The sequence below is a fragment of the Chelmon rostratus genome, chromosome 14 (assembly GCF_017976325.1).
Source record: "Chelmon rostratus isolate fCheRos1 chromosome 14, fCheRos1.pri, whole genome shotgun sequence".
In the NCBI taxonomy this organism is placed as follows: Eukaryota; Metazoa; Chordata; class Actinopteri; order Chaetodontiformes; family Chaetodontidae; genus Chelmon; species Chelmon rostratus.
Genome location: NC_055671.1, coordinates 14,125,267 through 14,137,607, shown reverse-complemented (window position 1 = coordinate 14,137,607; position 12,341 = coordinate 14,125,267). Strand labels below are relative to the sequence as shown.

At 43.1% G+C, this 12,341-nt stretch overlaps 1 protein-coding gene across 7 annotated transcripts in view; it reads left to right on the top strand.

The window, feature by feature from the left end:
- The first annotated feature begins 235 nt into the window (after positions 1–235).
- Positions 236–12,341, top strand: part of fryb (furry homolog b (Drosophila)) — a 51,678-nt gene continuing 39,572 nt past the window's right edge. For all 7 annotated transcript variants that reach the window (XR_006007362.1, XM_041951559.1, XM_041951562.1 and 4 more), the window contains exon 1: positions 236–839. Coding sequence is in view for 6 of the 7 variants with exons in the window: in XM_041951559.1 (XP_041807493.1) it covers positions 593–839 (247 nt within the window). In the remaining variant the exon portion in view is untranslated. The remainder of the gene's footprint in view (positions 840–12,341) is intronic.

Here is a 12,341-nt window from a genome sequence, read left to right as displayed (position 1 = left end):
AATCAAGCTGCGCTCTTGGAATTGGATCCCTCCCTTGCTCACCACCTGAGAGCTGAGAAACAGAGCTGTGCCTCAGAGACTTAAAGACAGGCAGAGAAAGAAACAAAGAACAGGTGAGAGCACAAACAGGGCACAGGGAGATTATTTACAGAAAATAAGATTTCCTCTCAAACAAAAGAAGACACGGAGAGAGGTTTTTTTTTTTGTAATCCAAAGCAAGAGAAAAGGACTCTCAAGGGGAGAACCTGAACTCTCAGGAAAGCTGTGTATCTGTAACAACAAAGCAATGAGCTCACTGTCTCAGGATTGAATGAACTCGACATAAAGAGAAGAAACCCTTGTGAGAACAAACTGGATACCAAAACGGCAAAAAGGAGATGAAGAAAATGAAAACAGGGATTTTTGAACTGCCCAAACAGTCTGTTTAAATATTTTCTTATTTTCAAACTGTTACTTTTCTGGAACAAGTCTTTTTTTTTTGCCGGTATTTTTTTTCCTGCTGAGTCTACTGTCGAAGCATCATGTAGTGACTCCTTGCTAGCTCTGAGGAGGGCCAGGTTTTGACAACCAGGAGCGGGTTGATAGTGGAGACATGTCGCAAGAAGATGTCAGAAGCACTACCAGCCTTGGGGCTGAAAGTGGCGCTTCAGCCCACTGCAATGGCCACACTCTGAGCCAAGGTCAGGACCAGGATCCAGAGAGCCAGAGCCAAGGCCAGGATGGGATAGTTCTGGAGCGTATTGCCTCTCTGTCTTTGGACATGTTTGACCCCAGTGACTTCACCGGGAGGTTTGCAAAGATCCAGTCTCGGTCCAGGAAGAGGACAAGGATCATCGGAGGTAGGCGCAGACAAGCTTGGGATCTTTGTGTTTTTAAAAGGCCATATCAGAGTGAACGCAACAAGAGTAAACAGTAAGAGAGAGATTACGCTAGGAGACGGTGACATGCAACATTTTGGTTTTATTTGAATGAGGCTAGAGTTTGTTTGAATGTAAATGCTAATTTGTCATGGCCTGAGGGTTTTCTCATGCTGGAAATGGCAGAAAGGCTGGTTGAACATCCAGCGGGAGTAATGATCTTCAACCCCCGAACTGGAATGTGGCCTTGTTTCTTTTGTTTTGTTTTTTAATCTAACCTGGGATTTGAGAAAGTTTTAGATCTCTTACTGCCTGTTCAGACCCCCTCTGTCTCTCCATGTATGCCGTACAAGGCTCTTCTTTGCTGTGACTTGAGGACTCGACTTGACAAGTGTCTTTGTTGTGGTTTTTGTTGACCCTGTGTAAAGGGATCCCTTCTGTGTTTTGAGAAAATTTACTCTACTAATCCTTATTCTAAAGAATAGGGAAAAAGACATGCCTGTGTGGTTCTGGCCTCACAGTATTTTCTTTTTTTCCCCAGACCACTCACCCTTTCTCAGTTTACCTTAACTTCTGGGGATTTCATGTCCAAACACTTCCAACTCTGGAAAAACACCAAGTGTAACTGGGCATGTGGTTTATTTCAGTGGTGATATAACTTATTTTGCATTAAAATACCTTATGTATGTAGTGTGCAACATTTTACCAGGCACAACAGCAGAAGTGTCAGCCATGAATAAACTTAGCAGCTACCATTAAATGACATGAGCAGGCTGGTGTTTTAAAGTATTTTAAGACAGTATTACATTTGTATTTCATCTCCTACTTAAGCTCCCAAACTTAACACACTCATGACACACTTTGATACACACTTGATTTATGGCCTATCTGTGCCTGAACTTGTAACCTTTTAGTTGCGGAATGATCTGTTTATCTGTGCAACTTGCCCTCTGTCCTTGTCTACTCTTGCCCTCTGTCCTTGTCTACTGGACAAGCAGATGCAGTGTTTCTCTCTATCCCTGGAAAGCCAGGTCAAAATCAGAAGGAGGCCTTACACTTTGAGTACATGTTCACATTTATTAGCTCAGCTGATGCTATTACATTTTCTTACATTTATGACCTTTTCTTCCTTCCTAGGTCACCAACATTGCACACATAATAGTATGGAAGGAGTAGTAGATGTGTCAGAGAAAGTCAGGGGAATTGAATTTCAGGATAACAGCATATTAGGGCAAGTAGAGCAGAAAGGTTTTGGCAGTCATTTTGTATCTGACTATACATTTTTCAGTGGGATTTGGCTGCACTTCAAAAGACGAGAGAAAAGTGGGCGTACTGTGAAAGGGGAAATCTGGAGTGAGGTAGTGCCCGTGTAACCAAGTACCACCTGCACAAACATGTCTTTCAGGAAAGCAGTGACCTCTCCGTAAATGAGCACGCAGATCATGATGTTCCAAACCGTCGGCACAAGAAATGCCCCGCATTTGAATATTATAGGACATTTATCCTGTGATAATGTGCATGACTGAGGTTTTGATGTTGGGGAGACAGGTATGCCTGGCATGAAATCTACTGACACACACACACATTCTTCACAAGAACAATCTATTTGATCAACCCAGCTGTGTCAAGGAGACACCACTGTGTGAACCGTGAACCTCAAACAGTCCCTCTGCAGTATGCTCGTCTGCTGTGTTATGATGGACTAGTTAACACCCACAACCACGTGTCAGATGAAGATATGAGAAAGATAGATAGTGCCACATGTGTTCCCTTGTTTGCCAGATGTGATTCATGTGGTCGAGTCAGTGTGATCTAGAGCCGAAACAATAACTTAAGTCATCAGTTAGTGGAATTAGGGAATGTAATTGGCAACTATTTTCATAATTGTTTGTTGAAGTAATGTTTAAGCAAAAATACCAAACATTCCCTAGTTCCAGCCTTTCCAGTGTGTCAGCATCACAGTGGCAGGTCCTATCAGCTGTCGCTAATTAATGTTATGAGTAACTTGATGTCAGACCAAAATACAACTTTGCTGTTGTCTTGTTTGCATGCTGTCTGCACACCGATGTCTGTACTCAGCCAAGGATTTTTCAAGAGGCAAGAGGCTACTAGAGTGTTCTTGTTGTTCCAAAAGAGTGATAAGTCTCCTCTCCAACTAATTACACCATGTCATGTATATATAATCTTTGAAGTTTGAATCAAAACCTTCAGTATTTCGATCAAGTAGCACATGAAAAATGAGGTGGGCCAAATTTAGAAGGCTACGTCAGTTATTTCAATGTGTTGGTTACATTAAGTTAAATATTAATACTGGATTGGACTCAGTATTACAATATTAGAGTAACAGTTGATGGGGACATCCCTTCAACTAATTAGCCATCTAATAACAGTCGGTATTTAGTCCATATCCAGAGTGGCCAGATATGATTCCTTGCCCTGTGTGTGTGTGTGTGTGTGTGTGTGTGTGTTCGTGTGTGTGTGTGTGTGTGTGTGTGTGTGTGTGTGTGTGTGAAGGAGTCTCATTCCAACAGCTGGCATGCCCAGGCCCCTGCTCAGAATGTGAGGAATCCTAGGAGCTCCACATGGGTGTGTGTGTGTGTGTGTGTGTATATGTACATGATTTTCATTTGTGAGCTAAATAAATGTGTGTCTCTGTGTCAAATATATCCCTATTCTCATTGCTGGTTATGAATTTGGATGGATTTGCATATCTTGGACATGAGCTGCACTCAGACAAAAGCCTGCACATTTCTCCGTCCAGCCGAACAGCTGTTCCCTCTTCATAGAGAGAACATCTCATTTACATTTAGAGAAGTTGAAGATAATTTGCCAAAGAGACAAACGGCATCTTAATTTGGAAATTTCTATTTCAAGAAATGCATTACTCTGCATTGCCCGCAGCCTTCCCCCTTCCACAAAAACCTCATCTGTCATGTTTAGTTTGCCCATAGATAACAACGAAATCGATTTCGGCATTTGTGCTTTATTTGTGATAGTGACAGCTAGACAGAGTGACAGGAAAGGCAGGGGATAGAGGGAGAGGGGATGACATGCAGCAAGGGGCCTCGGGCTGGAACCCAGGCTGCTGCGCGAGAGACCCAGGCTTGATGCATGATATGAGCTCTACCAGGTAAGCTACCAGGGCACTCCAGCACAGCTGACTTTATAACCTGAGGGGACATGTCAGAAATGGGGTCAACAAAAAATAATCCTCAGCATTGCCCTCGAGTAAAAGAATGACTGACACAGAGATGAGATCGCAGTGGGGTTGAGATAACGAAGATCAGAATTTGGTTAAATATTATTTCACAAGAACCTTGAGTTCAGGATCTTGTTGCACCTGCAAGTGGAGGTTATACACAGAAAACTTAGGTGGGATGTTTGTACAGTTGAAGGAGAACATCATGCAAGTCATATTCGGTTCACTTTTCTGTGACTGTCAAGCAGATTAACACAAAGGCAGAGATTGTTATTTGCTGATACTTTTTGGCCCTGGACTGTAATGGAGTAAGCAGAAGTTGCAGACAGGAATAGGCCTGCAGTGGTTCTCTGCTATATTTCTCCTCCTTTGAGATTCGACTGTAATTGTCTGTTAATGTGAACCAGGCCATCCTGTGCTCGGTAGCTCTCCTGTGAGCTGCAGCTTTGCGTGATTTTGTACCTTATGCACCTTCTACTCCTCCTCTTCATATTTTCTCTTCCCCTGCCTCTGTTCTCCCTCGCTCGCCTGTTCACATGTCCTGTGGCACTTCCGCAGTTCATCCAGGGAATTACATGATGACCCTAATTATCCACTTGTACTTCCACTCTCACGCACCCAACCATGGCATCATCGCCATGATGGTCATCATACCTTCCTGCTTAGACAGACAATTGTGAGGACAGCCAATAGAATATGTGACGGTTTAAGTTCTTAATGATCTCTCAAAAATTTAACCACAGCAGTAGGGTGGAAGGTTAATGACCACCGCAAGCAAAGTGCCAGTAAATGTTGGTGCTGGACTTTATAGTTACTCAAGGAGGGAAGTAACAAAAAACAGTTAGAGAGGTAAACTGGTGAAAATGTTTGGCAAGATTCATGAAGCCAGCCCAGTAATTTTTTTATTAACTCACTAAAATCTCTCAACCTAGGATAAGCTAATGGTAGTGCCTCAGCAGCTGTTTTGCTTCAGTTTGATTTCTTAAGCCACAGAGATGACCTGCTTGGAAGATACAAAGAAATGCGCTCACTGTAATTCACTAAAATTCATTTGGCACTTGTCAGCATTACAGGTCCCGTATTATGCCCAGGTTCATACTTTCATTTTGCGTGTCTACTCAACAGTATTAGATGCTTTAATGCTTAAAAAACATGGTATTTTTCCATATGCTCCAAAAACTGTCCATTGAGTTTTAGTGCCTGTCTCTTTAATGCCCCCCTCCCAAAGGGCCCACTCTGATTGGTCTGCTCTACAGGCTCGGGCAGGCACCGCCCACCATGTTTCCACATCAAATCTGCAGGTGTTTTAGCAACCACGACTGTGCTGGGGTCATGGCTGATGGCGGTGACTGTATCATTGTGACATTACAACCTTACGGAAGGAATGGCGGCTCATTTAAAGGCACAGTTTCTTTTTCTGCGTGCATTTCTAAAATTGTTAACGTTATATAGAATTACTGCTACTCAAACAGACAAGTTAATTACCTGTACAGCACCACTTGCCACTTCATCACCTGACATTTCGTCATCCTCTATCTCATCTGTTGTTGTAAAACAAATGAACTACTTAGAGCTAGAACAGCAAGTTGTCCTTCCCAATATATGGACTGATATTAGCTTATTGCAGATACAGTTTATTGGTATCAGTGGTCGATATGTAACAAGAAATTACGTAACTTAAATGCCAAACTAGGTTTAAGGTGACTTATAAACAGTGTGACCATTGCAGAATTTTGTCTACCTGAGACCACTGAAGAGTAGATTTTTTAACTGTAAAATGTCCCGCTCACCACATGTCACAATTGTTAACAGAAAAACAAATCGAAGAGATGTTCTTTTTTTATGTGTCCATGTTTTGAAAAATTTCTATATCGTTAGCTGATTTTTTCAGAAATGTCGCTGTACTGTTACATGGAAATCCATAGTCTGTCTGTAGTATATACTTGATTTGTGAAGACCAAACAGCAGTAAGTCCATCTTTTCTGTCAAGTGAGCGTCAGAAAGCGCAGTGCCTTAAAAACTCATGTTTGTAATGTGATGTTAAGGTCATTTAGTCCTGATTCATCCTCCCAAACCCTGTCCAAGACCACCAACACGAACTTAAAATGTAGCAGATAGGTAACAGGCAGGTGGAAGCTTTTAGTTTCCATCAGAGAACATTTCTCACAGTTGTTCATTGTGTATGAGTACCTCCAGTTTGGTATCTTGTGTCTCCAAAGTGTCCTTTGAATGTCTGAGTTAGACTTACCTTGGCAACGTATCAAACAGTCTTTGATCCTCTCTCAGATACTGAATGTTTTGTGTTAGAACTTCTCTGTCTAACACAAAAGCCCAGCGGATTGGGTCATGTAAAATGCTATCTGTCGTGGGTTTTTAGACTTTTGCTCAGTGAATTGTTCAGATATACCTGGATGAACATCCTACAGATACTCACACACAGTGGTTGCAGATAAACCAGTGGACTACCCCAGGAATTTAACTACAGGTTGAAAAATTTTGGGACTGAACAAGGTGCGCTGTCACACATTATTGCTGTGTTGTCTGTCTTCGACTGATGATCCGTTCTTGTGTCTTTTTAGGTGCATTATCTGTAAATGAAAACATGTAACTTATTTTTGACTGAAAAATGCAAAGAAGATGTGGAACTTTATATTAGTCCTGAGCTGTGTCTGCAGGTCTTCCTCACAAACTGCATACATCCTTGACAGTCTTCATCAAGAAGGCAGGGCAGCTTGTATGTTGCCTGAGAGGCAAAATCCAAGCGAAATGAACCTGCCAATCACTCACTACTGTTTCTAAAGTTTAACTGCTGTGAGTGCACGGTAATAACTGAGAGCAACTCAGATGAGCATTTTAGCAGCTTGAGTGACTGAGCTGACAGCGGACAGCTGTGAATGTGTGCTTGTCAATTTACCGTGAGTGTTTTTTTTCACCATCTGGCATAAAATGTTATAGTCTCCCATCCCTATTGTTCCCGATCCACACTCAACAGCCATAAAAATCAAGGAGATGAAAAAGAAGCATACACAGGATAACAAACCCTCATTTTAGTATCTGATACATGCTCAGTCAGTGTGCTCTCTATGCCTACAGTCCATTTGGTCAAAAATTTCAGGTGTGTTTGGGCGTCCACAACAGGAGAGAACAACAGGATTTTAAAAAGTCTCCCCTCCAGTGGCAGTTACGCTCTTGACTGTATCGCATGCATCACACTCCAAATTTGAACACTTATTATTGTGCACTGTATAGTATCTAGGGATGGATTATGGACACAAAAAGCACAGATAAAAAAAAAGACTGTGGATGATGTTGAGTCATTTCTCCTCAGTTTAAATCGTGCAATGCATTGTGGGACAATAGTGTCGACTACATACGCAACACTCAAAGATCAACTGAAAGTCATATGCAGGCTACACACACTTCATTCTCAATTATTATTCCTGGCTATTCTTTGGTGCCGACTCCCTTTCAGTGCATCTCTCCGCCCTCATTGGACAAGGCAGGCTTGAGGCATGCTCACTCAGCACTTATTGCAAGACAGAGCTAACCAACAATGATCAGGAAATGTTACATTGCTGCCCTTTTGGTTTCTTTCATCTGAATTAGCCCTCCTTCCACTATTTCCTTATTGTCCCTCACTCAGTATTTTTCTCCTTCCCATCTCCCCTCCCTCCGGTCTGTGCGACCCCCATGTGCAGTGCTATCGACAACACTGTATGTTTTTCTCTCCCTCCCTCTCTCCCTCCCTCTCTCCCTCTCTCTCTGCCTTTGCTCTAAGAGGATTGGCTGCTTGCGTCTACCAACATCTGTGTATCACTGTCCTGAGAGAGCAAAACAGAGAGGGGATGGGGGTGTTAGCCAGCTAGATAGCAACACTGCGCGCAGGCAAGGCTGAGTGCCGCTCTCTTTTTCTATCTATCTAACACGCACACACACACACACACTTTCTTTTGCACACACAAACAATCACACACACACTCAGCAGCAGACAGCCGCAACATCCGCATCGCTGGCTGCCCACCCGCATCCCTCGCTCCTTGTCTCCCAGTCTTTCTCTCTCTGCGCGCACTCCTCTTTCTCTCACTTGCTCTGGCCACAACGCCTCATCCTGCCATCCTGTCCCCCCTCTGCTGTCTGTCACCGTGGCGACATAGCCTCTGCAGCCATGGCGACCAGCCAGCAGGATTCAGGCTTCTTTGACATCAGCATCAAGTCTCTGCTCAAGTCCTTGGGAGGGAGTGAGTACAGCTAATACATCACAGTTGTTGTTGCTGGTATGCCAAACAAATGCGTGATACGGTCTGACTGCCGAGTCCTCAGTAGGTCCTGCAGTGTACGAACTACGCTCATTTTGTTTGTTTATCTCTGTATGTTAGGGGTGGATGAGACTGAAAAGCAGGCAGTACACAGCATGATCCACACTGTCAATATTTGGCAATGTTACGTAATGGAATAATGGAAGACGAGGGGACCTGCTCCAGGGGTTAGATGAGGGTAAATCTGGCTCCTCAGCAGTTTTCTATATGAATTATACAGCACATTACTCAGCAAAACAAGAAGTTGGTCATTGAGTTTGTGCCCACCGCGTTTCCATTCTGTCAATCCTATTTTGTGTGCTGTTTACAGTCCGAAAGATTCAAATCTCATAATCCACTCCTCAGTAAGTGAGTCAGTGTTTACCAAACTGAAGGTAAAGCTACTGTATGTCACTCTGTGACAGTCTGGGATGAATGCCCAGCAGCATCATCCCAGACTGGACATACTGTACTTCCCCCACTATCAGCAACGGCCTCATGAATCTGAGACATTACAGTAAGCATAAAGCAGAGCTCTAATATAGTCACAACCACACAGCCTGTAGTTTACCTTTACTGCAACATCAGTGTCTTTCTTGTTGATATAGAGGACTTTCCTCTTGTTGCGTCTCTGTGATGATCATATAATGACTGAACATCAGCTGTCATTTTGTGCATGCATGCATGTACTGTATGTGTGGACTAATTTCAGCGTTATATGTAAGCCTCTCTATGCTCTCTTGCTAACTGGTCTTCGTGTTGTGTGTATCCCTTTTCATTAGATACCATGAAGATGTGATGGTGTGTGTGTGTGGTTAGCAGGGCAGCTAGGTGGAGCTTATATATTAGGTGTGTGTTGAAGGTTACTGTCAGCAGGGGTTATGACAGTGTAAGGGTTACAAAGGAATTGTAGGGGATGTGTTGATGGTTTCCCCTCAGCATTTGATGTGATGTAGTAAAAAAGAATGTGTTTCCTCATTGAAGCTTCAGTTTCCCTCAGCTATAAGACCAAATTGAGTCATGCAGGTTTGTCTGCTGCAAGGTCATGATGATGATGGTAGTCATTAGGCTAGAATGCCAAGAAACAGGCATGGTAAGTCCAAGTTAGGTTTGTGTTTCAAGCATAAGTTACTTATCGAGTGAAATCACAAGATAAATAGCTGACCTCATTAAGTTATACTTGTGGAAACAAGCCTAACTCCAATGCCTGCCTTCCTGTCGGCCTGTATCAACAATATACAATAGCAGCACACACACGTTTGTTTGTTTTTTCCAGATTTTAGTTTTCATTATTAATTGTATTGATGGTTAAAAAAACAATCCTGGAGTGCCTTGGTGGCTGAATGGTTACAGCATAGTTGCATATGTGAATATATCTGTGTTTGAAGTGCACAGATTTACTTTACCATTTTTGTTGCACAAAAAGCTCTCATGACTAAGTGACTAAGGGTCAATTTGTCAAAATGCAACCATCAGTAACAATGAGAATGCCAGAATGCATTAATCATATGCAATGAGAGATTGCTAGCTGCCTCCTCTGACAACATACAGGTTTGGTTCTGCTGGGTCTTGTCGAGGCCAGCTGCTCTGTGTTTGTGGTAGCTGTCTGCTTTTAAAAGTGACTCATGGCAGTCCGTTTTACTCAAACACTGCCAGCAAAATGTACAAACCATCCCGCATTGAGTTATCTTTTTACCACCCAAGAAAGCTTGTTGCAGTGCTTACCAACACAATTTAACAGCTTGGCTTTCATTTCAACCTCTGTATCACAGCTGTATGTTTGGTAGCTGCGTTCGTCGGGTGTCATGGCGCGTACGTGTGTGTTATCACTCACAACAGAATGTATGTCATGATTCATCACGTCGGTATGCTTGATGATGATGGATGAAGGTAAACCTGAATCTAGATGTAAAGTTGCCCCTCTGCTCGTCCTGCAGATCTTTTTTCGTTTGATGAATCATTTTCAAATTGTCAGACAGGCATGAAAAAGAATTTCCCTTAGTAATAAACTGTCTTAAACTTTCTTGACAGTCCACAATCCAAAGATATTAGTTTCTTATCATGTATGGCCAAGAAAAGCATCAAATGTTCACATTTGAGAAGCTGGAGAATGTTTGACGTTGTTTTAAAAAAAATATAAAAAACAATCATAAACAATGTTGATTTAATTTAATTAAATGGTAAATCGACTAATCGTTGCAGCTCTAGGGCCTCTCCACCTCCTCTGTCTAACTCTGCTTTAGTATCTCAGTGTTTTCCTCAACATATTTTATTCCTCCATCTTTCTTTTTTCTTTCTTTCTTTCTTTCTTTTTTTGTCTCAGTCGAGCTCACACAGTATGTTAAAGAAACCTTTTCAGATATGAAATGTGACTAAACCAAGGTGGACCTGTATTGACTAGACAGAACAGATTTCTGCTGATTCGCCTCTTAGAATGCTGAGTCATGAAAATTTCCACGAGTTCCGAAGTGCTCTGGGGCGCTATATCGACAGCTCTATTGGACAGCGTGACGTCTTCCTACTTTCATCTCTTTTCTCCCCCGACATGCATGGGGCACACACACACACACACACACATACACACACACCTCATAAATTTCAATCACTGAGGTGCTTTAACAGCTTATCTGTTTAGAGTGTACCTTCCCTAAATTCAATCAGTGCCATTTGATTTGTAGTTTAATCACATTACTTGGTTTTCCTTATTTTTCGTGTCTGTCCTGGAAAAATTGTGTACATGTGTATGTGTGTTTGTGTCTCCGAGAGTGTGTCTGTTTTCATATGTGTGCACTTGTGTATGAGCAGGGGTCAGTGGGAGTGGTGGGTATGTAAGAGAGTGACCTCCAGTGGTCTATATATAGCGCCTCCCTCCTCCCCTCGCCTCTCTCTCGGGGCAGTGTTGAAATTCCAACCCAACTCTTCTGGTCAGATCTCCACAAGGAGCAGACTTTACTTAACTGCTACTGACAACTAAAGGACAGCCACAAAACCACTCACAAAGAAGCACTTTATTTCGATACAACTTTCCAATGCAAGGATTCGAAGGTCACAGGAGCTGTCGTGCAGAGAAGTGGTGGCAGCCCAGGAGGTGGAGCAGAAGCTAAAGTAGAAACTGATAGTTGGTCTGTAGGCTCATATAGCTCTCAAGCATGGGGCCCTGCGCAGTGCCTGATCTACTCAAGCCTCTGCTGGAGCAGCACAGTGGAATATCTCTCGATCCCTGTTGGTAGAGTTCACTCGGCCGTCTCTTCTGTTATTTTGAGAAGACTCTTTGACACCATCTCTTCCTCTCTGATTGCAGCACTCGCCGCTCTGAGGCGTGAAGTCGTCCTCACTCGGGCGGTTTCGCCCTGGCTATGGCTCGTCCGGTCTGTGGATACAGCATATCTTGCTCATTCATTTGGATTGAATGTGGGATACAGCTGTCATGAGAGTTGTCTTTCTCGCTTCATGCACACGTTTTTTACGTTACCTGCCCATCATTTTCTGAAGGATGGAGCTTCACACTTTTTGCTTTGGTTAAACCTGCCCCGTGCTTGAGCCAGACATTACTTTGATGTCTGTAGTTATCATCATGGTGGAATAGTTGGATATTGAGGACAATCTGTGCTGCTAATCTCTGGCAAGGAATTACTTTTATTTGTCAATCATGGAAGCTGTATTTTGCACCTTGTAGACTCCTCAGCTACCCCTCCTCAGCTTCATACCCTCTCCCAGTACCTCCTCCATCCCACTGTTTCTGCCCATTTTACCCACATCCACCCACTGTATCCTTGTCTCTCTGTGTGGCTGTCTGCACCATGGAAGTGCCAACTAAATGGAGCAGGGCTAGTGTCATCAGCTTCATCAAGGGCCTTGGTAAGCGTGCAGGGGTGTGTGTTCGTAAGCGCGCACGTTTGCATGAGGCCTGGGGGCCTGTCGAGTCCGGGAATTAGTATTTACATCTCACCTCTCCAGTGAGGTCAGGTCACATGGTCATGAAAGGTCAGT